Source organism: Schistocerca piceifrons, chromosome X (genome assembly GCF_021461385.2).
Source record: "Schistocerca piceifrons isolate TAMUIC-IGC-003096 chromosome X, iqSchPice1.1, whole genome shotgun sequence".
NCBI classification, from domain to species: Eukaryota; Metazoa; Arthropoda; class Insecta; order Orthoptera; family Acrididae; genus Schistocerca; species Schistocerca piceifrons.
Window position 1 is genome coordinate 841845962 of NC_060149.1, and position 26461 is coordinate 841872422.

At 43.4% G+C, this 26461-nt stretch overlaps 1 protein-coding gene across 1 annotated transcript in view; it reads left to right on the top strand.

The window, feature by feature from the left end:
* Positions 1-26461, top strand: part of LOC124721978 (ATP-binding cassette sub-family G member 5) — a 138310-nt gene that overhangs the window by 29517 nt on the left and 82332 nt on the right. Inside the window, exons 2-6 of the mRNA XM_047247146.1 lie at positions 3488-3605; positions 3697-3902; positions 5479-5623; positions 15043-15315; positions 16535-16784. Coding sequence (XP_047103102.1) covers positions 3488-3605; positions 3697-3902; positions 5479-5623; positions 15043-15315; positions 16535-16784 — 992 coding nt within the window. The remainder of the gene's footprint in view (positions 1-3487; positions 3606-3696; positions 3903-5478; positions 5624-15042; positions 15316-16534; positions 16785-26461) is intronic.

The following is a 26461-nucleotide window of genomic DNA, read 5'->3' on the forward strand; positions in this document are numbered from 1 at the left end:
ACTCTGACGGGTGACACATACGTGAGCATCCTGTGTTATCACCTGCATCCATTCACGTCCAATGTGCATTCCGGAGGACTTCGGCAATTCCAGCAGTGCAATGTGACACCCCACATGTCCAGAACTGCTACAAAGTGGTTCCAGGAACACTTTCCTGAATTTAAATACTTCCGCTGGCCACCAAACTCCCCAGACATGAACATAATTAAGCATATGCGGGATATCTTGCAATGTGCTGTTCACAAGAGATCTCCACCCCCTTGTACTCTTATGGATTTATGGGTAGTCCTGCAGGATTCATGGTGTCAGCTCCCTCCAGCACTACTTCAGATATTAGTCGAGTCCATACCATGGTGTGTTGTGGCACTTCTGCATGCTCACAGGGGCCCTGCATGACATTAAACAGGTGTATCAGTTTCTTTGGCCCTTCAGTGTATAACTCCCTAGGCCACCCCGTTATCACATATGGGTCAGAGATATGGACAGTGACAGAGCATGACAAAAATTCCGTAAGAACCTATGAGTGGTAAATACTACGCAAAATCTGTATCTCAAAAGGGAGGAAGAAGGCTTGAGAATACCCTGCAACACCAAAAAAACTGTTAATACAAGGTAACGACATAGTAAAATTTGCAAAATCGCAGCGATTACGATGGCTAGGGCACATGGAGAGTATGGCAGAGGATAGAATTCCAAAGAAAATGATGAAAGGTGTGATCCATTCAGCTGCACGAAAAGGGAGACCTAGAAGAAGATGAATTGATGACATGATAGTGGATCTCATCAGTATGGGAGTCTGGGGGTGGAAAAGAGCAGCAAATAACTGAGAAATGTGGTGGAAAATTGTTGAAAGAGCTAAGGCTCACGAAGGACTGTAGCACTACAGAAGAAGAAGAAGAAGAAGAAGAAGAAGAAGAAGACCCGAGTAGGCGAAGGGAAAAGCTCATTGCTGAGCTTCACCATGGGAACAGAGGACGTGAAATTCCATTCCAGCTGTGTGAAAAATACTGGTCATGGCTCCATCGCGTCACTGTATTCTTGAGGTAGCAGTGGTCTGTCATCAGTGCCTGGGCGAGGGCAGCATCTGGGTAGGTTAACTTATATAAGAGAAGCTCAGAGTGATGTTGCAGGCATAGTAAGCAAAGCAAGGGCTGCGACAAGATATCAGAGGACTACAGTGCCATACTGAAAGAGAGACAGTATGTGGTGATATGCGGATAAAAAAAGAGCTGTATCTACATTCATACTCTGCAAACCACTGTGAAGTGCATGGCAGAGGGTACGCTCCATCAGTCTGAAGTGGGGAACAGGTATGGAAGACTACTCTGGTCAAGTACAAAATCACACTGTGGACACTGGTCACTATTGGGATGTAAACCATAAGCCAATTATACTTGTTGTCATTGTGGTGTTCATGACCGACAGGAAGGATGTCGTATGACTTAAGTGACCTGGTAGCAAAGATCAATTGCTGTACATTTATTAAGTCTAAGAAATGGAATTCAATGACAGTTTCCTTATGGCATCAGTGTGCAGTATTTGTTTCACACTGAAAGTTGATCTCTTATGTTGCACTTAAATATACTTCAGAAATGAGGTTTGTGAGGCTACGGTTGATGAAGAGCAGTAAGATGTTAGAGGAAGGACTGAAGATGAAGTCCATTGAGGCAGTGAGCTTGAGGGCAGAGAAGGTGAGATCCAGTGTTGCGGTAGCGTCAGGATGGTTTCAGTCCATGGATGCTGCAGTGATATACTCTTTGTTGGCTCACCGATATGAACCCTGATTGATGAGTTGCTAGGTGCAGCCAACATAAGTCCAGAGTTTGAATTGGTTCCAGAGCAGTTGGACAGTGACCTAAATACTTGCTCATTGGAAGGATACTGGTGGAGGCAGGTGACTTGCTGAAGGAGATAGTGCCGTGATGGCAGTCCATTTGTGGCAATGCCTATGTTGCTAGCAGTGAGTTTGGTGGTACACAGTACCATGGTTGCTGCTGGAGGTTCAGTTGAAAACAACCCAGTGTGTGTCTGTTGATGCAGACTGTTTTCATCTGATCTCCAGAAGAAGCGTCATTAACAGGTCAGTGCTGTAGCAACCCGCGGTACACGATTGTGTGGTTGGTGGCCATATTGCAGATGGTAGCCAGGAGACACAGCAACAAGGAATGTTTAGACAGCAGGAGACAACCCTGAGTGGTGTGGGAATCAATATGTATAGAGAGAATCTAATATCATGACTTAAAGGAAGTATTGTGCTGGTTCAGTGTTTTGTAACTATTGAAACTCTGGGACAATATTGAATGCAATATTCTGTGTTTCCTCACTCATTAGATACTTTTAAGCGGAAGGATAGTTGTATGATCTACAATAATAATTGTTTGTTATGTCATTTGTATGTGAATGTACTCTTCAAGTGTCTGATAAATATTTTAAGATTGCAAAAGATGGCAAGGCAAAAGGAATGGAGTGTGTAAATACAGGGAATGGCATCAGTCAAAAAAGTATTGTAAATTTTATGAGGAATGAAACATGAAGCAGGCTCTTAGACAAGCACACATTAATAGAGACGAATGCCTTGGGTTTTGGAGAAAGAACATATTAACTTGCTTTTGGAGTTGGTGTTGAAGCTTCTTTGAGTACAGAAGGTGTTCTGCTTCACCAAAAATCCAAACCATAGAGATGATGATGGTAAATATGCACCCAACTAGAGAGTAACAGTTCTGGCAGCTCAGTAGTGTCCTTTCAGGCACCCAATATTAATGTAGGAAGAGAGAATACATTCCTAACACAAAATGTATCGCTCCAAAATTTGTTAATGCACTTAAAGGTGATGCTAGCTATAGCAGCTTTGACAAAGGAAATGTTTAAAATCAACAAGACTATGTATATCATTTTCTTTTTTCACCTCAAACTATTTTTTTAAATATGGAGCACAGTTAATCAGTTGATGGTCAAATGTATGCAACATAACTTTGCCTTTCCCAGTTCATCATAAATTGTCTAGTTTTTGGGGCCTACACATCAATTGTGTTGGCTATTAAGTCTTTGGGGGGGGGGGGGGGGGGGCATTTTACAATGGATCTTTTTGTTGCTATCTGCTCATCTCCCACAGGTATGAGTGAATACACTTACTTACTAATTGTAGCGAAACTTGGTAAGCTAAGTTTTTTTTGTAATTAGAGTCTAGATTGCATTTTTTGTCACAGTAAGACTGTGAAACACATTCTTCACACTTGAATTTACATCATCTCAAACTTCCAAAGAAAATATTGAAGGGAAAACTGAACAAATAATACAGTAAAACATAGTATGTTACCTCATAATTATAGGATGAAAAGTGCTGTAAGTGGTGACAAATGGAAAAGTAGAATAAAAGCTCTTACAAAATACTTCTTTATTTTTACTTTGTTGTTGATTTATGTAATTTTAAGTACATTCTGCTGATTTTGTCACATTGTTTTTAGTTAGATTCTTATAATTATTCCAGGTGGAACCAGGTACCTGCATGCAAAGACTTATGGGCAATGTGAAGACAGGTATTATTTTGAAAGATGTGTCACTCGAGGTTCATGGTGGAGAAGTTCTCGCAGTTCTTGGGTCTAAAGGTAAAAAAAAAAAAAAAAAAAATTTTCTCCTGAAAATGGCACAATTACAATAAAGAATCCATTAGCCAATAGCTTTTTATTTTTGTTGAAGGAAGTGGAAAACGTGCATTGTTGGAGGTGATTTCACGGCGTGCCCAAGGTCCTACTAGGGGGCAGATATTATTGAATGGAATGCCAATGTCATTAAGATTGTTTCAGCAAAGTTGCGGATATGTTACTCATAAGTGTGACCTTCTTCCTGCAATTACAGTGGAGCAGACATTGTATTATGCTGCTCAACTGACAATTGGATCTAAGGTATGCATATCTGTAATCATATTGAAAGAGTATATTACAGATTCTATAGTACATGTTTCATATATATTTTATTGTTGCCAAAGATGGCAACTACTTTGGCAAGGTATTTATGTTGAAGATTTCTTAAGTTTTTTAATAGTTTTGTTTGTTCATTCTGTAGCTTTAATGTACACCTATCATTTGCAAAACACACTAATGTGGTGGAATGTATGTGCTTTGAACAATGTTACTAAATCATCTTAGGTCTTGATAGTGTGAGAAGGAATGGCTGCTCATATGACTATGCACATGGATGCAATTAATTTTTTCGTGCATTTGTGATCACTCAATTAGAAATATAATGGAACTTAGAAGATATTCCATAATATCTTGTTCAAAAACTGCTCCTTGACTTTTAATGAGGTAAATCTTCGTGTTATATTTATTTTCTTTCTTCTTTCATGTTTTTGGTGCATAGATTATTCAACATTTTTGTAACAAACACCTGTGAGTTGAAAAAAATCAATCTTTAATGTACTTGTCTGTATGTACCTTCTGAATTTGCTGATAGCCAAAACTCGTCTTATCTACCAAATGGATTGGTAAAGTGGTTAAGATTGGCAAAGTTGTTAAGATATTGAATCTTTACAAAACTGCCATGCACTTCACCATGATTTGCAGCGTATAGATATAGACATTGTCAAATACTCATGTGCCATCTTGATTCAGATTGTTCAGTTTTCGTACAGCATTTCAGGCCAACGTCTTTATTGTTCTTTCAGCTGGGATGACAGAACTTTTATCCCAATAGACTGACAGAATATTTTGGTTGCAAACTATGTGCTTTTTTTTTTTTTTTTTGAGCTTGCATCTATTGATTACATACATTTAATCCGTGCATTTGTCAAACCCTTTCAGTTTTACATTCGTTCTTCTCAAGTGTTCACATACTAATTCTATAAAGTAACATTATTTTCTCTTTTTAATAAAGTTTGAAGCAGGCACATCATTGATGCTCTTAACTTCACACATTTTCAAAAATTAAAATAATTAAAAAATCTCATCATTTTTAACATGATATAAACTGAATGATTTATTTGTAATTAGGCTGTTTGTATGTCATGAATAATTATGGACAGTCCTTACCAGGACACAGAGAACCACCTAATGTTGTTTCCATCACATTAAAAGAGGACATGGTGGTGAAAATATGCTACTATTAAGTAGTGTAATCCATACACATTGCATGAACTTTGCCATATATTGCATATACACTATTAGAAGTTCAACTCTCTTTCAATGCAAATTCTAGAATTTAATTGTACTAACTGTTTTGACTTCATTAAACCTATCATATATAAATATTTTGTGTTGAAGCCATAGAGTTAGTGGACCACAGTTCATTCACACTGCAGTGTTTTTTTTGGTACTTTTATATTGCAGTATGTCTCATGTATTTCTGAGTCAAGACACTTTTTTCATTGTGAGCAAATTCTACTTGCTGTCTGATATGCTTTGAGAGACAATTTTTATATTTAATTTGTCAAATTTTCTTACTTTTTTTGGTCTAACTCATATTGTTTCATTTTATTTAAAGATCTCACACTATGTGAAAGCATCAAGAGTTAAACAAGTCATGGCTGATCTTGCATTGACCCAGGTGGCTAACCGTGGAACACAGTATCTTACACCAAGTGAATATCGTCGTCTTATGATAGGAGTTCAGCTTGTTAGAGATCCAAGTAAGTAAATAAAGTAAATTATTTTTTGCAAGCACTTAGAATTTTTATTTAATTAATTAACTTATTTATTTATTTATTTTTTAGTCATCAGTCTTCTGGCTTGTTTGATGCAGCCCACCATTAATTCCTCTCCTGTGCCAACCTCTTCATCTCACGGTACCACTTGCAACCTACATCCTTGGTTATTTGCTGGATGTATTCCAATCTCTGTTTTCCTCTACAATTTTTACTGTCTACAGCTCGCTCTAGCACCATTAAAGTTGTTCTGTGATGTCTTAGCAGATGGCCTACCATACTGTCTCTTTTTCTTGACAGTGTTTTCTGTCTATTACTGTGCTCACCAATTCCCCAGAGAACCTCCTCATTCCTCACCTTATTTGTCCAACTAATTTTTGACACTCTTCTGTAGCACCACATCTCAGATGCTTTGATTCTCTTCTGTTCTGGTTTTCCCACAGTCCATGTCTCACTACTGTACAATGCTGTGCTCAAAACGTACATTCTCAGAAATTTCTTCCTCAAATTAAAGCCTGTGTTTGATACTAGCAAACTTCTCTTGGCAGGAATGCCCTTCTTGCGAGTGCTAGTCTGCTTTTTATGTCCTTGCTACACTCACCATGGGTTATTTTGTTGGCTAGGTAACAGAGTTCCTTAACTTCATCTACTTCGTGATCACCAATCCTGACATTAAGTTTCTCGCTGTCCTCATTTCTGCTACTTCTCATTACTTTCATCTTTTTTTTATTTACTCTCAGTCCTTATTCTGTACTCATTGACAGTACATTCTATACAGGAATTCACTGAGAATAGCTATGTCATCAGTAAATCTTATCATTGATATTGTAGTAACACTGTTCACGTTTATGTCACACTTCACTTAGTGTAGACTGGGACTGTGTCCTAGGCATGCCCGATGTTAACTAACTGGGCACGGCCTGTGCTGCCGGAGTTGTTGTTCTTGTTATGCCGGCAGAGGTCGCATCCGAATTCTCGCGTGCCCTCTGGTGGACGGGACTCTACTTGCGGCAACTACCGTCCGTGACGTGCCGTGCCGTGCCGATGTGCGCCTCCCGCAATCTTTCTGGTGGCTACTGCACTCCTCCTCCTTCAGGGGGTGAAGCCACTGTGATCCACTGCGTCGGAAGGTGGAGCGTTGGGCAGGAGCGATGACCTCCACATCCATTGGAAGGCCGGAGTCGAGGGGATCTGCCAACCCTCGAGCCGGAACCTACGAATACGGCTGGAAGTGACCCACACGAAGGGGCCCCCGTCATCCCACAACCGGAGCCCGGGACAGAACGGGCGACAAGCTGTCGAACTCCGGATCCTGTTCCACCTCTGGAGGGGCAAGACCCAGTGGCGGGGATGATGGAGAAGGGACGACCACAGGTGAACCAGCCTCCTGAGAAACCGGGCCTGCGAGGGGGGCCCAGCTCTCGCTGGGGCATCTCGAACGATGGTGATGCTGGTGCTGGAGCTACTGGAGGCTGCCAAGGCTGAGAACCATCGCAGTGCGGCAGAGTCACAGCGGGGAGAGGCGGTAACGTCCCCTGCGAAACCAACACAGGTGCCGGTAATGGGGAAGCCGGTGTCCGAGAGGTCGGAGGGTGGGTGCCCGAACGTGGATGTAGCTGATTTTGGTGACGACGTACCACCCGGTATAGAGCTGGCGGCCATTTTGGCGCAGGACCACTGCCGGTATCCAACGTGGATTGCGACCAAACCCACGGGCCCAGACCGACATACCCAGTGGAAAGCCAGGTACTCCGTTTTGCGAAGACTGGCGAGGACCAGGCCGGAGGAGGTGCAGCAGAGTCCTAGGTTGACGCCCATGGAGGAGCTCTGCGGGGCTGCGTTCTCCCATTGGTGTGGTCCGGTATGCCGTCAGGAAAAACGTCAGTGCTTCCTCCGCAGGAAATTCGTGCACATACTTTTTCATCTGCATCTTACATGTGCGCACCATGCGCTCGGCTTCCCCATTCGATTGTAGATGGAAGGGGGAGAGCAAACGTGCCGAATACCGAAGCGCCTACAAAAATCCTGCAAGGCCTGCGAAGTAAACTGTGGTCCATTGTCCGAGATCAGGGTGATTGACAGACCTTCCACAGAAAAGATTTTTGCTAGTGCCTGGATTGCAACTTCTGAAGTGGTTGAGGAGCAGCGAACCACATACGGGAATCGGGAATAAGCATCAATGACAATGAGCCAAAAGCCATTGAGAAACGGGCCCACAAAATCGATGTGAACACGTTCCCATGCTTGGGTTGCCGGTGGCCATGAAGAGAACGCTGCCCTGGGAGATGCCTGTTGGCTCACACACTGGGAACAGGCGGCCACCAAGTGCTCATTTTCTCTGTCAATACCGGGCCAGTACACATGTCTGCGAGCCAAGGTTTTAGTACGGGAAACACCCCAGTGCCCCGCATGTAATAACGTGAGGACCTCCCTTCGTAAACTTGCAGGAACAACCACGCGAGGAGCTGTATCATCGGTAGCCAGAAGGAGAACTCCTTCCAAGACCGAGAGGCGGTCTCGTAGAATAAAATAATTACGAAGAGGGTCCGAGGCCCGACCCGGAGGGCGGGATGACCACCCCTGCTGAATGAGGCGAACTACTTGCCAGAGAACCGGGTCAGCTGCCGTTTCCCTGGCGACTCGAGAACTAGTGATTGGGAAGCCATCAACCGCTTGGTGGGACGCCACATCCAAATGAAAACACACAATCTCCTCTCGATCGAATGTAGGATCTGGGCCCACCGGAAGACGGGAAAGAGTGTCGGCGTTGGCATGCTGTCCGGTAGGGTGAAAATGAATGTCATAATGGTACTTAGAGAGGAACAAGGCCCAGCGCTGTAGTCTGTGGGCTGACCTATCCAGAATCTGAGAGGCGGGGCCAAATAACGATATTAACGGCTTATGGTCAGTGATTAACTGAAACTTCGTGCCATACAAGAAAGGGTGTAACTTGGTAACAGCGTAGACAATGGCCAAAGCCTCTTTTTCCACCTGGGAGTAATGGGCCTGCGCGGGACTAAGAGTTGTAGACGCAATCGCCAGTGGTTGCTCGGAACCATCTGCGTTGCAATGGGCCAGGACTGCCCCCACCCCGTACTGCGAAGCATCTGGAGCCAGGACCAACGGCTTATGGGGATCAAAAGTAGCCAAACAAGGCGCTGATGTGAGGCGGCTCTTCAACGAGGTGAACGCTCACTCGCATGCAGGCGACCAATCAAAAGGAACACCCTTGCGCAGAAGGCAGTACAGGGGGCGGGCTATGGTGGGAGCCCTGGGAATGAACTGGTGGTAATAGGCTATCTAAAAAAGCTTGTAACTCTTTCAGCGAAGCGGGCTGAGGAAGGTCGACGATACCTTGGACCAAACTTCCTAGTGGCTGGATCCCGTGCCGAGAGATGGTGTAGCCCACATACTCAATGGACGGTTGGAAGAAGTTTGACTTATGCAGGTTGCAACGCAAGCCCACAGGCCTGAATTTGAGAAAGAGGGTGCAAAGGTTGTGCAAGTGTTCCTTCGTGCTGCGGCCTGTGACAATTATGTCATCCAGGTAATTAATACAATGAGGGATTGTCGACGTGACGTGCTCAAGATAACGCTGGAATATCGCCGGGGCACTGGATATTCCGAAGGCCAACCGCTGGTATTGGTAAAGGCCAAACGGGGTGTTGACGACCACCAGCCGTTTGGAGCCCTCATCAAGTGGTATCTGATGATAAGCCTCCGAAAGATCGATTTTCGAAAAATATTGGCGTCCCGCCACGGCGGAGAACAATTCATCAGGACGAGGCAAAGGATAGGTGTCCACCACCAATTGGGAATTAATGGTGGTCTTGAAATCGCCACAGAGACGTAATTTTCCCGAGGGCTTCCTTACAATAACGAGGGGCAAAGCCCACTCACTAGAAGAAATGGGAAGAACGACTCCTAGGGCTGTCAGCCGGTCTAGCTCTTCCTTTACCTGAGGGCGGAGAGCCAAGGGAATCTGCCTCGAGCGTAGACAACGCGGGCAAGCCGACGCCTTCAACGTTAAGTGAGCTTCAAAATCTGAAACACGCCCCAGGCCCTCCTCAAAATTATCTGGAAAGTCTGAGATCAAAGATTCCAATGATTGATAGGGAACGTCTTCGGGGACCAACTGTATGGTGTCAGCGATAGAAAAACTGAAAGCTTGAAAGGCATCCAGGCCAGAAAGGTTAGCGGAGCTTGCATCACTGACAACAATAAAAGTAATAGGCCGAGTGACTGATTTGTAAGTCACGTCAGTAGTGAATTGACCCAGTAGGGGAATGAACTGTTCACCATAACCGCGTAGACGCCGGTAAACTGGCACCAACGGGGGCGATCCAAGGTCGGAATAAATTTGTGCATTCAACAACGAAACTGCCACGCCCGTATCTACTTGCAGTTGTAACCGGCGCGACCGAACCGACATCTCGATAAAGAGTTTGCGTGCCGATGCGTCGGGAGCCTGGCCCGATGAAACTTCCTGAATGTCAACGTCCATGTCCTCTGTACCTGCCTCCTTCAATTCTTTTGAGGCTGAGCGGCAAACTTTAGCAATGTGACCTTTTTTATTACATTTGTGACAAATGGCCCAACGCTGGGGGCACTCTGACCGATCATGATGTATATAGCATGACGCACAGGACGGCAACAGGGGCTGGCGGCCGGAATTCTGTTTACGCGCCGTGCGGGAGCAGCCGTAACGGCCGGATTGTACCACTCGCACGTCGGCCACCCCGGACACAGTGGACGCGGCCGCGCCACCATGAACCGCCGTGACGTCGCACCAGGCTTCTAGCTGTTTACCTGTGGCATGAGAGACTTCATACGATTGAGCAATAGACAGGACTTCCTCAAGGGAAGGGTCTTCTAACTGCAGGGTCCATTGCCGGACCTCCCTATCAGGGGCCGAACGAACAATGACGTCGCGTACCATAACGTGGGCATACGACTCTCGCGACTGCTCCGTGACAAAATGACACTTGCTACTAAGACCGTGCAGGGTAGCGGCCCACGCCCGGTAAGACTGATGGGGCTGTTTCTTGCATTGATAGATCTCGACCCTAGGCGCCACAACATGCGTGCAGCGGCGATAATATGAAGACAGCAATGAACACAATGCGTCAAAAGACAAGGACGAGGGTTCCTGCAACGGCGCTAGCTGCCGCAAAACTTGATACAGCGAGGGAGATATCCAAGACAAGAAGAGAGCACGACATACCTCCGCATCGGCAACATGAAACGCCTGGAAATGCTGCCGAAGGCGATGTTCATATGCGTCCCAATCCTCCGCCGTCTTGTCATACGGGGGAAAGGGAGGAGGGAACGGCGCTGGAGCAGACGGCGTGGAGAACAACGCCGGAAGCACTTGTTTCATGGTGGCCATGAGCTCCGTCTGCTGCTCAACCAAAACCCGCACTAAATCCTCCATGCCGTGGAGAAGCTGCGAAACTGGAACAACGACGCAACACGCGAAAGAACGACCCTACTCGTCGCCAATTGTGTAGTAACACTGTTCACGTTTACGTCGCACTTCACTTAGCGTAGGCCGGGACTGTGTCCTAGGCATGCCCGATGTTAACTAACTGGGCACGGCCCGTGCTGCCGGAGTTGTTGTTGTTGTTGTTGTTGTTGTTGTTGTTGTTATGCCGGCAGAGGTCGCGTCCGAATTCTCGCGTGCCCTCTGGTGGACGGGACTCTACTTGCGGCAACTACCGTCCGTGACGCGCCTTGCCGATGTGTGCCTCCCACGATCTTTCTGGTGGCTACTGCAGATATCCTTTCGCCTTGAATTTTAATTCCATTTTTTTCTTTTATACCTGTCATTGCTTCTTTCATGTATAGATTGCATAGTAGGGTCAAAAGACCACATCCCTGTCTTTATATCCTTACAACTTAGTATTAAAGAGGAAAGGTCATTCTCTACAAACATTTCCTCTTAAATTGGGGGGAGGGAGGAATTAGCTGTAGCATATGCAAGATGAAAAACATGAGATGTAAGAGGGTGTGCTGAATGGCAATGCCAATGGATTTTTTATGTGAAATCTCTTAAAAGTTTTTAAAATAAAACAAATTGTATTAACATTTTATGTTTTTATTCTTCATGTCTACATAATTATTTCTCAGTAGAGTCAACCTGGTGGCGAATACATTTCTCCCAATGAGAGAGCAGTTTGTTGATACCACCCTTGTAGAAAGTTTGACTTTGTTGATGGAACCATAACCTCACACACATCTTCACTATCAAAGTGAATTCCTTGAAGGTGTTCTTTCTGTTTTGGAAACAGATGAAAATTGGATGTGGGGTCAAGTTGGGACTGTATGAGGATGCTCGATGACAATGAATCCAAGGAGTTGAATTGTTGAAAATGTCACAGCACTCATGTTGTCTGGCATTGTCATGTGGAAGGAGAGTGAGCTCCATATGTGGATGAACTCTTCGAATTGAAACTTGAAAGTAGCACTCCGTTCCTCATGCACTGACATAGCTATGTTAGACACCACCATGTTACATGCAAAAATTCTGAGCCCTCTTGTGGCAGAGGGTTGCAAATATGTAGGCATGAAGAATAAAGATGTAGAATGTTAATAACATCAGTTTTATACAAAAAGATTTAAAAGTTTTCACACACAAAATTCAGAGGCATTACTTTTTGCTGTAGTGGAGAAAGTAGCCAATAATTGGAGGCCAGTGATTAAGAGTGAAGACAAATTCAGCTACAGAAAAGTAATATGGTGATCGATCACACTGTTGATGAAACTAACATAATATCATTTATTCACATTTATATTTCTTTAATTCATTTTCCTCTACAAGTGTAGAGGAAGATAAGCAAGATTCAAAAGCTTGGACATGAATTAGATTGTTCACACTGATATCAGCTTTACATAGAGGGGCTGTTTCCCTTAATGGAGAGAAGTAGCATCTAGAGTATGTATAAATATTACTGTGGTGAAATAGGAAGAGACAAGAGTGTTTGAAAATGTAGCTAGAAAATTAATTTAAATAGAATGGAAATATAATTGAAATAAGATTTTTGGGCTTGAAGCTGAAGTACGTGAGATGCTTATTCAATGGCAGATAATGATATAGTCTTAAATCCATGAATTTAATACCACCTAATGGTATGAAAGTTGCTGAAGGTCCTTGGGTCAAGTGAATAGTGATAAAGCTCACACCTTGTGTTTGAATTAAAATTGCCTCTTCTTAGATATGACAGAAATTAAACCCCATATTGTAGAATAATGAAATTAATTAATTTTCAGGGTACAATATACTCTCCACCTGAATTAACTGTACCAAAGCAAGCAGGCCTTTTCTTGTTTGAAATGTGAGCACCAGTGTCTTACGCTACACTTGGTGTTAAATAATGTGAAACCTTTCCCTAAGGTTATAAATTTTGTATTTGTTTCAGAAACCATTGGCATGCACTCCTTATAATATAATGATTGTTTAAGACTATATAACCTGGTTTCTTTTGAATGCGTCTTAAGAGAGGTACAGACATTCAAAAAATTGTCAATTTTGAAGTGAATAATGTGCAAAGAATGTGAATTGGTGTTATGGAAACAGAAATGCTAATCTGCAATGTTTGGGACACCTATTGAATCACATTATCATTACTCTTACCTAGGCATGTGATACTCAGCCTGAATAGCGGGTACATGTATATGGTTCATTGTTGCACCAAATGTATGAAGGTTATTCAGAAAGTAAGGTCTAATTTTTTATAAAACATGAACATCACAGATTTTTCAAGAAACTGTTTTTTGTCTAATCCCTTAAATGTCCCCCCCCCCCCTCTCTCTCTCTCTCTCTCTCTCTCTCTCTCTCTCTCTCTCTCTCTCTCTCTCTCTCTGCTGTTAGGATAACTAGTCTTTAACTACTTCTTTTATCTTGTCATCCTTTGTGAAACACTTGCCGCTGAGAAACACCATTAGGTACCAGAATTGTGAATTGCCAGTCTTTATGAAATCTTTTTGTCCGTGGCTCTGGCCAAATCTTCTGTGATCACTGATGGTCAGCCTAATTCCGATTCATCATGGGCATTTTCCCTTCTGTCACTCATCACATTGGGGCCATGCACCTCATTTATCTGTCGATGAATTTCCGTTGCTGCAGCGTTCCTTGCTGTAAAAATCTGAATCATTTACCGTACTTTACAGTCAGCAGGCTGATCAGTTGTTTTCAACATTTTGAATTGATACTGTAAAAGCTGTGAAAATACCAATGCAAATGGCATCATTTGACAAGCAAGGCATGCCAGAAGTCGGTGTGCATTGGCATTTCAATTTTCCTGTGACAGTCGATTAGCTGCAGTGATTTGGACGTTACTTTCTGAATAACCCTCATATGACGATGAACAATTGACTGTTGCTTGGAAGTAGAGTCCCAATCGATGAAATAATTGTTGTGAAACAAGCAGTGTGGTGGATACCATTGAAGAAGAAAAATTCATGTGTGACTCTTTTTCGCAGTGGCAGCTTAACAGATGATTGATCATAACATACAGATGACAGATGGGTGAGGACCAATGTGATTTAGCTGTGTGTGTGTGTGTGTGTGTTGTCCAAAGATAAGATAACTGTGAAGATGTAAGTAATTACTGCTGGATGCTTGAAGGGCTACTACCAGAATCGCAGGCCTTAGGGCATCAGAAGAAACCAAGATGGTTTGGTAAAATTCTTTCCACCAGTGTACATTCAGTCAAAAGGGAGAATAATACTTTGTGAAATAGTGCTACCTCCAATTTCACTACATGGTGCTGTTTAAGAAGTTCAACTACAGAATGAGAGTCCAGCAGCTGTGCTTTTTCAGTTATTCATACAAAAATACAAAATTTTAAGGAGCACTAATCTTAGAAATGAATGAAGCTCTGCTTAGGTCACATAAAAACATTTTTATGCTTTTCAGATATTTGCTACTGCCTGCTGAAGGACACTGGTGAACTAGTTGCTAAGTGATGATATCCTAGTTTCTGAAGCACCAAATGAACTCGTAGGCCAACTGCTAAGAAAAATACCATAATTTGAAAAGTTAATTATTCTTTTCTAGCAGTTACAAATTTATTAAAAAGGAAGAAGAAGAGAGTAAAAATTTTAACAGATTTTCAAAATGTCCTTACAACTTTAAATGATATGCGAGTTGTCATTCATTAGATCTTGGTAAAATTGCGAGACTTGTTATATTAAAATTTTGTCTTTTTGTTTCTTAAAAAAAATACTGATCCATGGTACACATTACTGTGAAGCTATTGATTTATTATGACTCTGTTATTAAGATGTGGTTAAAATGGTTTCACTTTTGCATGCTGTATTCTACCTAGATTTTGAAAGGGTTCAAGAAGTCAACTTCATGCAGTGCTAAACTGTAATCTCATTTTTGTGTGCTTCTGTTTTAGTTCTGCTGCTGCTAGATGAACCGACATGGGACTTGGATCCTTTGAACACTTATCTTATAATATCCATTCTTTCAAACCATGCACGAAAATATGGAAGAATTGTTGTTCTTACAATGGAGAAACCTCGTTCAGATGTTTTTCCATTTTTGGATCGTGTAATGTATCTATGCCTAGGAGATGTAGTTTATACTGGTGGCACTCGACTTATGTTAGATTACTTTCGCAGCATTGGATTTCCATGCCCTGAACTTGAGAATCCTCTCATGTATTACTGTAAGTACTTTTGAAAAATATTATTTTAACAGATCTTCAATTTTTTGTTGTAAACAATTTTTGTTTTTCTTTCCAAGAAATGTTTGTTTCTTATTGTCTAAAAGTGTGCATTCATTTCCTAATATTCAAGCATTCTTATAAGCATTCAGGCATCCTTATAAACGTTTCTATTAAAGTTAAATGTACATTTTTATTTTTTAATCATAATAGGTAGTCTTGTATGCGAGATCTACGTACTTTGCTACTGCTATTTAAAAAGAGAGGAATGGCAACTACCCACATGCAGTTGATTGGTGATTCTCTTTCTCTCTCTGTCTCTAAATAAGGATTAAATTAATAACATAACCCAGAGGGGAGAGAGAGAGATCTATTTAGCGTTAACTAGTTGGATAGATTGACAACAGCTTACTGTGAATCAAGGTTGCTGAGTCAGCCTCTGATTTGCAGAGGTACTTTATTACGATACATTGGTGTAGTAGGGTGCCATGGTGCTCATTTTTGGTAGCATACCTGAAACAACAGGAAGCAAAAACAGTCATGTTAGCTCGTGGTTCTTCCTACAAAATTTCATTTGTTTAGTGCTTACTGTTTCCAAGTTATTGTGGATAGAGTTATTTTTCACTGACATTTGTGTATCTGTAGTTTTCTCCAAATTCATTTAATTGTAAATTTTAAGTAAAATTTTTTAACATTTTCTAAATTGTAGATTTTTTAGTATTTGAGATTTTGTAATTATATAACTATAATGGAAATGCCAGGATGGAAAAAAAGACATAAAACAAGGGAAAGGCAATCACTTACATATAGAGGACTGATGCAGGGCACACAGAAACATGTAATAGAAAGTCGTGAGCACTATTTTTCGAGCTCTTGCTCTTTTTCTAACACAGTGTGTATATTTGGGTATCTATATGTTTGTGTGTGTGAATGTGTGTACTCTCACTAGAAAAAGGGTAAGAGCACAAAAGATAGTTTTAACTGGTTTCTATCATGTTTTTCTGTCCACCGCACACTAGTCCTCTATAGGCGACTGGTTGCCTACTCTTGTTTTATAGAGTTTCTTTCAGTGTGCCAATTACTGAGTAGTACTTGTTTTAATGGGAAGAAAAGTTATTGGTAATTTATTTTTTGTTATCAGTTGGAGTAAATGTGAAAAATATAATATACCTTTACTTTTCAATTTTAAAAAGCATAGTTCACTTTTACCAATCTATTCCAGTGTGCTTGTCAACTGTGGACCGTCGATCTCGTGAGCGTTTTATTGAATCAAATCACCAAATAGCTGCTCTCGTGGAGAAGTTTAAAATAGAAGGTGGACCTTTCCGGAAATCTTCTAGTTCTACTGTTGGCAATGTTGTCCCTGATGGTCCAGACCTAGTTCATGGAGGTGTGGCAGCAAACTCGAACAAAGTCCCATTGTCAGCATTTGGGAGACCAGGGTGTTTACGTGTTATGTGTATGCTGTATATGTGAGTATAATTTTCAGTTTCCTCGAAGACTTTTAATACAATATGCACCATAAATAACAGAATATAAAATGCAGGAAGAAACAGTGTTGTTAAAAATGCACATTTTGTCAACTGTTAAGTAAAGTCACTGTAGTCCCTGTGGTGAAAAGTACGCCAGTGATTAGTCTTAAAAGATATTCACTTGCTGTTTAATCAGTCATGTGGTGTCACTAGAGCATTATGTGTATAAGAAATTCACATGTAGTTATTGAACAGATTAACTTTTGGAGAAATATTCTGCATATGCTTAATAGTTTAACATAAAATTTCACCAAATGAAATGCCTCTAATAAGTAAGGAGCTTTAAGTATTTTTCATAAGAATAAGTATGTGGAGAACAGAAACCACATACAGTAACTCCTCCTTGTTTTGAATGTTTATGTGAATAAATATTAATTTACACACTAGGGCAGTGCTGGGTAAAGTGCACTTGCAAACTGTTTTGTCACCAGCTTTTGTTTTTACAGTCCGAAAGACATTAAAATTGTGCATTCTGTATGTTATAACCTTTAATCACCAATAATTGCGTGGATATTCAAACACACTCACTTAGAAACACTAGCTCGTTACATGATAACAACTCAGTATCTCTTATTCGACTGCTGTGCTATGACATGCGGCCGGCGCCGTTCGTAGCTAGGTGGCGCTCCCGCGCTCAGCCGAGTTGCGGAGCGCCTCTATTGCCGTTTGCGCGTACTGTCATGGCGGCACTGCTAAATGTCGTGGCACTGTCACAACACATTTCCCCCATGGGAAAAAAAAAAAAATAAAACCCACTCACTTCCTTGGAGACATGGACAGTGCGGAGACATCCATGGCCTCTTGTGAGGCCCCGAGAAGACCCCGCGGAGAGACACAAGAGTATGGTTGAAAATGTCCAGGATGGAAGCTCGTTCGTGGAACGTGCCTCCTGGACGAGATGATGGGTGAAAACTCCGGAGCAGCATCCATAGGTGTCGTGGACCTGAGGGTGTGCTCCAGCGAGATGGGTCCCGGAGAAGGCGGCGTCGCGACTGGGGCCGGTTCCGGCGTACTCGGAAGCGGTAGCGACGTCGGCTGCATCAACACGTACGGTAGATCGGCAGCAGTGACAGGACTGGCTTCTCGGGCTGGCGGAGGCGAAGGAAGGGGCGGTGGCACCAGCGTGGCCACCACTCGTGGGCGCATCTGGTCGTAATGGCGAACAACCATGCCGTCGTCTGTACGTATTTCACAAAGTCGGCAGCCGCGAAGAGCCTTGACCACCCCTGGAATCCATTTAGGGCGAGATCCATACCCTCGTGCCCACACGTCGGCGCCCACTGAGTATTTTCCCGCACTAGGGGACACGGCACAAGGCCTGACAGGGTGAAGCAGGTGGAGTAGAGTGCGCGGTTGGCGGCCATGCAAGAGTTCAGCAGGGCTGCGATCACCCAGAGGCATAAAGCGATAAGAACTCAGAAATTGCAGCAGAGCGTCATCTGTGGAAAAATCACTAAGGAATTTTTTCATCTGGCTTTTGAAAGTGCGGACAAGGTGCTCGACCTCCCCATTCGATTGCGGATGGAAGGGCGGTGCTGTAACATGATGAATCCCTTGTCCAGTACAAAAATCACGGAAGGCCTGCGAAGAGAACTGAGGGCCATTGTCCGTGACGATCGTGGATGGAAGACCTTCTAGCACAAAGATTTTGGACAAAGCCAGCGTCGTTGCTGCAGTGGTGGGCGACGGACATCGAACAACAAATGGAAACTTAGAGAAGGCGCCAATCAACAGTAGCCAATAAGTACCGAGGAAGGGGTCGGCAAAGTCAGCGTGCAGCCGTTCCCATGGCTGCGCCGGATCAGGCCACAGAGAGGGCATTGTACGAGGTGCAGCCAGTTGTTGAGCAGTCTGACCACATGCAGCAACCATGTGGACGATGTCCGAATCAATACTGGGCCAATAAACGTGCCTGCGGGCCAGGGACTTAGTCCAAGAAATACCCCAATGGCCTTCATGCAACAGTTTAACATCTTTGCGAAGAGAGGCTGGCACCACGACCCGTGGAGATGCGCCATCCGTGGCCAGAAGAATACCACCATCACGAACAGACAGACGAAGGCGCAAGGCATGGTAGTTGCGAAGGGGATCCGATGTCCGGCCCTTGGTCCTGTCTGGCCAACCCCGTTGAACCAAACTGATCACCTGACGCAGGACCAGGTCCCGCGCAGTAGCCGACGCGACCTGCGAATCTGTAAGTGGAAAACCCTCGACCGCACGACGTTCTTCCTCATCAATGTGGAAACAGAGTAGTTCATCATGATCAAAAACCGGGTTGGGGCCCATCGGCAATCGCGACAATGCGTCAGCGTTGGCGTGCTGGGCCGTGGGGCGATAGTGAATCTCATAGTGAAAATGAGACAAGTATAAGGCCCAACGTTGCAGGCGGTGAGCTGTCTTATCCGGAAGCGACGCCGATGGGCTGAACAGAGAGACCAGCGGCATCTGGTCGGTGATGAGGTGAAACTTAGAATCATACAAAAAAAAACGCTGAACTTTTTTAGAGCATAAATGATAGCGAGCGCCTCCTTTTCGATTTGAGAGTAACGCCGTTGCGCATCGTTGAGGGTCTTGGAAGCATAGGCGATGGGTCGTTCCGACCCATCCTCATACCGATGGGCGAGAACAGCCCCTAGGCCATACTGTGACGCGTCAGTCACCAGAACCAAGTGCTGACCCGGACAGAATGTGGCAAGACAAGGTGCCGACTGCAAATGAGCCTTCAGGTGGACAAAAGCCTGCTCACACTCGTTGGACCAACAGAAAGGGACGTTTTTGCATAACAGCTGATGCAGAGGATGAGCTACCGCCGCCGCGGATGGAATGAATTTGTGATAATAAGCAATCTTGCCTAGAAACGCCTGAAGTTCTTTGACCGTAGACGGCCGGGGTAGAGCATTGATGGCCGCAACATGCTGACATATACCCTCACGGGACAAGTGGAAACCGAGATGCACAATGGAGGGTTGGAAGAACTGTGACTTGTCCAGATTGCACCTCAACCCAGCCGAATGCAAAACCTGAAACAGTGAACGCAAATTGCGAAGGTGCTCCTCAGTGGAGGCCCCCGTGACAACAATGTCATCCAGATAGTTTATGCAGCCGGGAACGGAAGCCGTGAGCTGTTCCAAAAACCGCTGAAAAATGGCCGGCATGCTAGCGACGCCAAATGGTAACCGCTGGTACTGATACAACTCACAAGGAGTGTTGATGACGAGAAATTCCTTGGAAGAAGCATCCAATGACAACTGATGGTATGCCTCCGATAAGTCAAGTTTGGCCCCAGCGAGCTTGGTAAATAACTCCTCAGTACGGGGAAGAGGATAAGTGTCAATGAGGCTCTGAGCGTTAACAGTGGCTTTAAAATCACCACACAATTGCGAACTCCCGTTTGGTTTAGAAACCACCACGATTGGCGATGCCCATACGTTGGAGGTAACAGGAAGGAGAATCCCTGAAGCTGTTAATCTGTCTATCTCAGCCTTGACAGGTGTACGCAACGCCACCGGAATAGGGTGTGCCCGGAAAAACTTAGGGCGAGCTGTAGGTTTAAGAGTAATGTGGGCTTCAAAATCCTTGGCACGGCCCAGACCAGCAGAGAACACGGACGAAAATTCAGAGCACAATCCATCCAGCTGTTGATACGGAGTATCCTCAGATATGAGGTGCACATCATCATCAATGGAGAACCCGAACAACTGGAAAGCATCATAACCGAACAGGTTTTCAGTGCCCGCATGATCCGCCACATAAAACATGAGGGGCCTAACAACAGACTTGTAGGCAGTGGAAGCATCAAACTGGCCAATGATAGGAATTTTCTGTTTATTATAAGTCCTCAGATTTCACGTAACTGGAGACAAGGGAGGGGAGCCCAACTCCAAATACGTGCGAGAATTAATGAGAGTTACTGTAGAGCCAGTGTCCACTTGCATGCGAATGTCTTTATCCAGAACACGAACAATAACAAACAACTTATTTGTTTGAGAAAGCACACAGTTAACATCCATGTCTGATGCCTCGTCCTCATCAACAGGAACTTTAGGGGACTGACACACAGAAGTAATGTGGCCTTTTTTCCTACATGAATTACACGTGGCCCAACGTTTTGGACACGCGGCCCTGTCATGCTGTACGAAACAACGTGGACAAGAAGGAAGTGCGGAACGAACCTGCTTCTGTGGTTGCTGTTTTCGCTGCGAGCGTTGTCGCCCAACGCGACGTTGTTTACGCGAGTGAACCACCGCCACATCTTCGTTCTCTTGTGAAACAGGCAAATTGTCCGTGTCGAAAGTTGACTGTACAGCGCCTACATCACACCACGCTTCTATTTGCGCGCCAGCAGCGTGAGACACTTCAAAGGATTGTGCGATGCTTAGAGCTTCTGACAACGACGGGTTTGGCAGTTGTAGGGCATGTTGCCGAACTTCTTTATCAGGAGCAAGCCGAAGGATAGCATCCCTAACCATTGAATCAGCATAAGACTCATGATGAGTGTCCGTGACAAACTGACATTTCCTACTCGGACCGTGTAGTTCCGCTGCCCAATCCCAGTAATATTACGACACCGGTAGAATGCCATGCGGGCGGCAACGACGTGGGTGTTTTTTTGGTAATAGTTAGACAATAAGTCACACATTTCTTGGAAGGACAGAGAGGCAGGTTCCTGCCGAGGGGCTAACTGAGATAGCAGCTGATAGATCCGTGGGGAAATCCAAGATAGAAATAACGACTTACACTTAGGAGCGTCGACAACGCCGAAAGCCAAGAAGTGTTGCCGCAAACGCTTCTCATAACCCTCCCAATCTTCAGCGCCCTCGTCGTAAGGAGGGAGTGGAGGCAGAGAAGAGGAAGACAGACGATGAGTAAGCGACGTCGACAACGCCTGAATAGCAGCCATCAGCTGTGTTTGTTGTTCAATGAGCACTTGCATAAGCTGTTCCGTGTCTGCCCCGTCACGAACACACAAATCCACAATGCAGTGAAAATATCCGACCTCGTTGCCAAAAAGTGTTATAACCTTTAATCACCAATAATTGCGTGGATATTCAAACACACTCACTTAGAAACAATAGCTCGTTACATGATAACAACTCAGTATCTCTTATTCGACTGCCGTGCCGTGACATGCGGTCAGCGCCGTTCGTAGCTAGGTGGCGCTCCCGCACTCAGCCGAGTTGCGGAGCGCCTCTATCGCCGTTTGCGCGTACTGTCGTGGCGGCACTCTTAAATGTCGTGGCACTGTCACAACACTGTATTATTCAGAGACTGAGAATATTGTATCATGAACACGACTTTCTTTTTAATTAAAATGAAACCTGATGATCACTTTTAACATACTTACACGACTTAGCTTCATGCAGATAACTGCGTGAACAGTCAGAACAACAAACTATGGAACAGTAGATATCAAAATGTTAGTCACAAACAATGTAGCATGTGGATGAGGAGAAGTTACAAGGTAATCAGAGGTGCACTCATAAAGTTAGTAGTTATCTTAAACTGAATTATTACTTGATAGCACTGTAATTATGCAAACATAGAGAATACTCACTCACTGCTATGTAGCAGTCATATGAGCTCCATTAGAATTGTGATTGTGCTTCTAAGTAGAGAGAGTATGTTTTTTGTTCAAGAGCAGAGTGTTTCAATTCTTGAAAAATATTTTGCCAGCCATGCATAGGCATCTCTTGTAGACTATTGGTGTCATGTTTATATCTGGATGCAGTGGTGTCAGGATGATTGAGAAGCCAAGCATTTTACTGAATGTGAAGTCAGCTAAGATTTCACGAGTTTCAAAGGATTCCAAACCAGCTCTCCCTGCATTGTTACAAGCAACGAAAGCATCTGGTATCCATCCATTACCCAAACTGGAAGAAGAAGAAACTTTCATTAAAGAAAAATTTAACTTCGCACCACAAAATAAAGTAGGTCCATGAATAAGAACAAATTGAGTAGTTTTACCAACTCCTCTTACTTCGTTCTTTTTACCCTTCACAGAAGATGTAGAAGCGCCAAGAGTGCCGTCCACATTGACAAGTGATTTGTAAACCAGCATTCACCGGCGACGACGAAAACAACGTTTACGCATCAGTCCTGGCGCACGCAGCGGATGTGGACTCTTATCAGCTTGCGCAATCGACCGGAAGTGAGTTTTCCAGCAACACGCTTCTAGTAATACTAGGTAGTGTGTTGTTGAAACATAATTTGAATAGCGCGCCAAAAAGAAGACAACCAATCAGAGAGTGAGGTTGACATCTATTGAGCAGCCCAGAGAGCATCCAAGAGTGTCCCAGAGAGCATCCCAGAGTGCCCCAGAGAGCTAAAACACCAAGAAGAATCACTTCTCGGCTTTTGGCAAGATCAATGTGTAGTATTTGTGGCCCTTAAAAGGGCCGTTTTTGACAACTTCTTCAATGATTATATGATTGTTTTCGTCGTCGCCGGCGAATGCTGGTTTACAAATCACTTGCGCCAACGTGGACGGCACTATTGGTGCTTCTACATCTTCTGTGAAGGGTAAAAAGAATCCTTTGAAACTAGGGAAATCCTAGCCTCAGTCCTGGCGCACGCAGCGGATTCGCCGGCGAATGCTGGTTTACAAATCACTTGTCAATGTGGACGGCACTCTTGGTGCTTCTACATCTTCTGCGAAGGGTAAAAGGAACGAAGTAAGAGGAGTTGGTAAAACTACTCAATTTGTTCTTATTCATGGACCTACTTTATTTTGTGGTGCGAAGTTAAATTTTTCTTTAATGAAAGTTTCTTCTTCTTCCAGTTTGGGTAACAGATGGATAACTGTAGCTTTCGTTGCTTGTAACAATGCAGGAAGAGCAGGTTTGGAATCCTTTGAAACTAGGGAAATCCTGGCTTACCGCACTATACCTGTTTCTGAGATTATTATTGCTAGTGAGGTTTCCGACCTTTTACCGCACGGGAGTTTCTTTGTCTTGTCGTAGACGTTGTAAGATAAATTCCGATTCCAGTATTCACTTATGGGTGAAGGCTAGTGGCCCTGCTTCTTTGGAAGATTGTCGTATTGTGGGTGATTGTACTTTATATAATCATTGAAAGCAGTTCTCAAATCGGCCCTTTTAAGGGCCACAAATACTACACATTGTCTTGCCAAAAGCCGAGAAGTGATTCTTCTTGGTGTTTTAGCTCCCTGGGGCACCCTGGGGTGCTGTCTGGCTCTGGGGCACCCTGGGATGCTCTGTGGGCTGCTCAATAGATGTCGAGCACAGTCTCTGATTGGTTGTCTTGGTTTTGGCGCGCTATTCAAATTATGTTGGAGAAGCCAGCTGTAAAGAGCTAGGAGAGTGTATCTGCAAAATCGGATTTTGCACATACGTGATCAGAAAGTATCAATATTTTAAGCATATCATGTTCACTGCGTGCAGGAACTGAAGACACTAGGTAAAGAGAAGTGCATTTGGAGGATGATCTCATTTGTTTCTTGACATTTATGAGTGTTCATAGGTGAATCAGATTTTCTTCAACGCAGAATCACGTTTTGATCTTAATAGCTGTTGAAATAGTAAAACCTGTAGGAATTGTTTATTGTAAAAATCATGTTTAACATATACTCTGTCAGATAAGTTTGGTGTGGTGTGGTGTGGTGTGTGATTGATTGCAGGGAAGATACCACTAATTGTCACAGAGCCACCAAAATTATTGTGATATATTTCTAGCAAGCTAACAATGTTAAAAAGATTGTAGCAGCATTTTTCACCCAGTTTGAGGCCTGTATATTTCTTCCATTTGACTTAAAGGTAATATCTAGACCAGACTCATCCAAGAATTGTGCCCGGCAGGCACAGCCGCACTCCGTGGGCGCAAGGCAGTGTAGTTTAGTGCCTTGCAACTGTGTGTCACTAGTGCCAGCATAGGAGCAAGAGAGAGATACCTGCGAAGCAAGTGAGACCACACAGCACTGCTCTCCATTGGACTGTTCCACAGTCAGAGCTAACATAAAAAAAAATAAGAGGAAGCGCAGCTCTGTAACAGTGGTCACTGAGCAGTAAAACAAGCAAACCGTTTACTGTTTAGGTAACAACCAGTGTTCGTGGGGCAGAATTACTACACAAAGTTTTCGAAAACAATATCCAAAACAAGAATCAAAAAACAACTTAGTAGTTTTCTGACCCACAGGTTGATTCTATTAGTATTGCACATGCACACTCGTCGTATGTACAGTAGGCATCTTCTGAAAGATATATCAATTCCTTAAATGGACTAGTGTCATAAATATTCTATTTTAGAAATAATTTTACATAACAGGTAGAGAGTCTGATTCTTAATGTTAGTAGTTACAAGTAAATACTTTTTGTTGTACTTTGTGCTACAGTTTTTTGTATCCCTTTTCAGAGCTTAGACATAGGATCCTTAGTTTGCTGTTTTACATGCAATAATTTTAATTGACCTAGTTTGAAAACTTATTAAAAAAACAGAATTAAGGTTATAAAGATCCTTAATCTTTACAGTCAACATTGTTAAAGAAGACAATGTTTTACATGTTTTTCTTTCTCAAGGAAATGATTTTGTCTAGGTTTGGTACAATATTCCGGGAGACTGCTAACCTCAAGAATTAGTAAAATTTTTATCGCTAAGTAGTGAATGGGTCTTAGTTTTAGCAAGCTTTAAAAGGGAGAAAAAGCACTCACAAATATATGTGGAATCAAACATGGAGAGAACTTCGGCTGCGTGCTTGTGCAAAAGCCTTCTCTCATGGAAAACAACTGTAAAAGTCATCCAAAATTTTACACATAAGAAAGCAGTCCTTCAGGCAGATATCACACTGCAGATCAATCAGCTCTAGTTGAAACACTTGTGAGACATCCTCTGCCCAAAGGGAAAACAAGCAAACAAATATATCTAAGGCCGGTTGAAGTTCACTTATCTCCAAAAATTTGTTTTCAAACTCTTTATCATCATCATCATCATCATCTAAGACTAATTATGTCTTTCAGTGTTCAATCTGGAGCATGGCCTCCCTTATACAGTTCCTCCATGATCCTCTATTCAGTGCTAACATTGGTGCCTCTTCTGATGTTAAACCTATTACTTCAAAATCATTCTTAACCGAATCTAGGTATCTTCTCCTCAGTCTGCCCCGACTCCTCCTACCCTCTACTGCTGAGTCCATGAGTCTCTTGGGTAACCTTGCTTCTCCCATGCATGTAACATGACCCCACCATCTAAGCCTGTTCGCCCTGACTGCTACATCTATAGAGTTCATTCCCAGTTTTTCTTTGATTTCCTCATTGTGGACACCCTCCTGCCATTGTTCCCATCTACTAGTACCTGCAATCATCCTAGCTACTTTCATATCCGTAACCTCAACCTTGTTGATAAGGTAACCTGAATCCACCCAGCTTTCGCTCCCGTACAACAAAGTTGGTCGAAAGATTGAACGGTGCACAGATAACTTAGTCTTGGTGCTGACTTCCTTCTTGCAGAAGAGAGTAGATCGTAGCTGAGCGCTCACTGCATTAGCTTTGCTACACCTCGCTTCAAGTTCTTTCACTATGTTGCCATCCTGTGAGAATATGCATCCTAAGTACTTGAAACCATCCACCTGTTCTAACTTTGTTCCTCCTATTTGGCACTCAATCCGT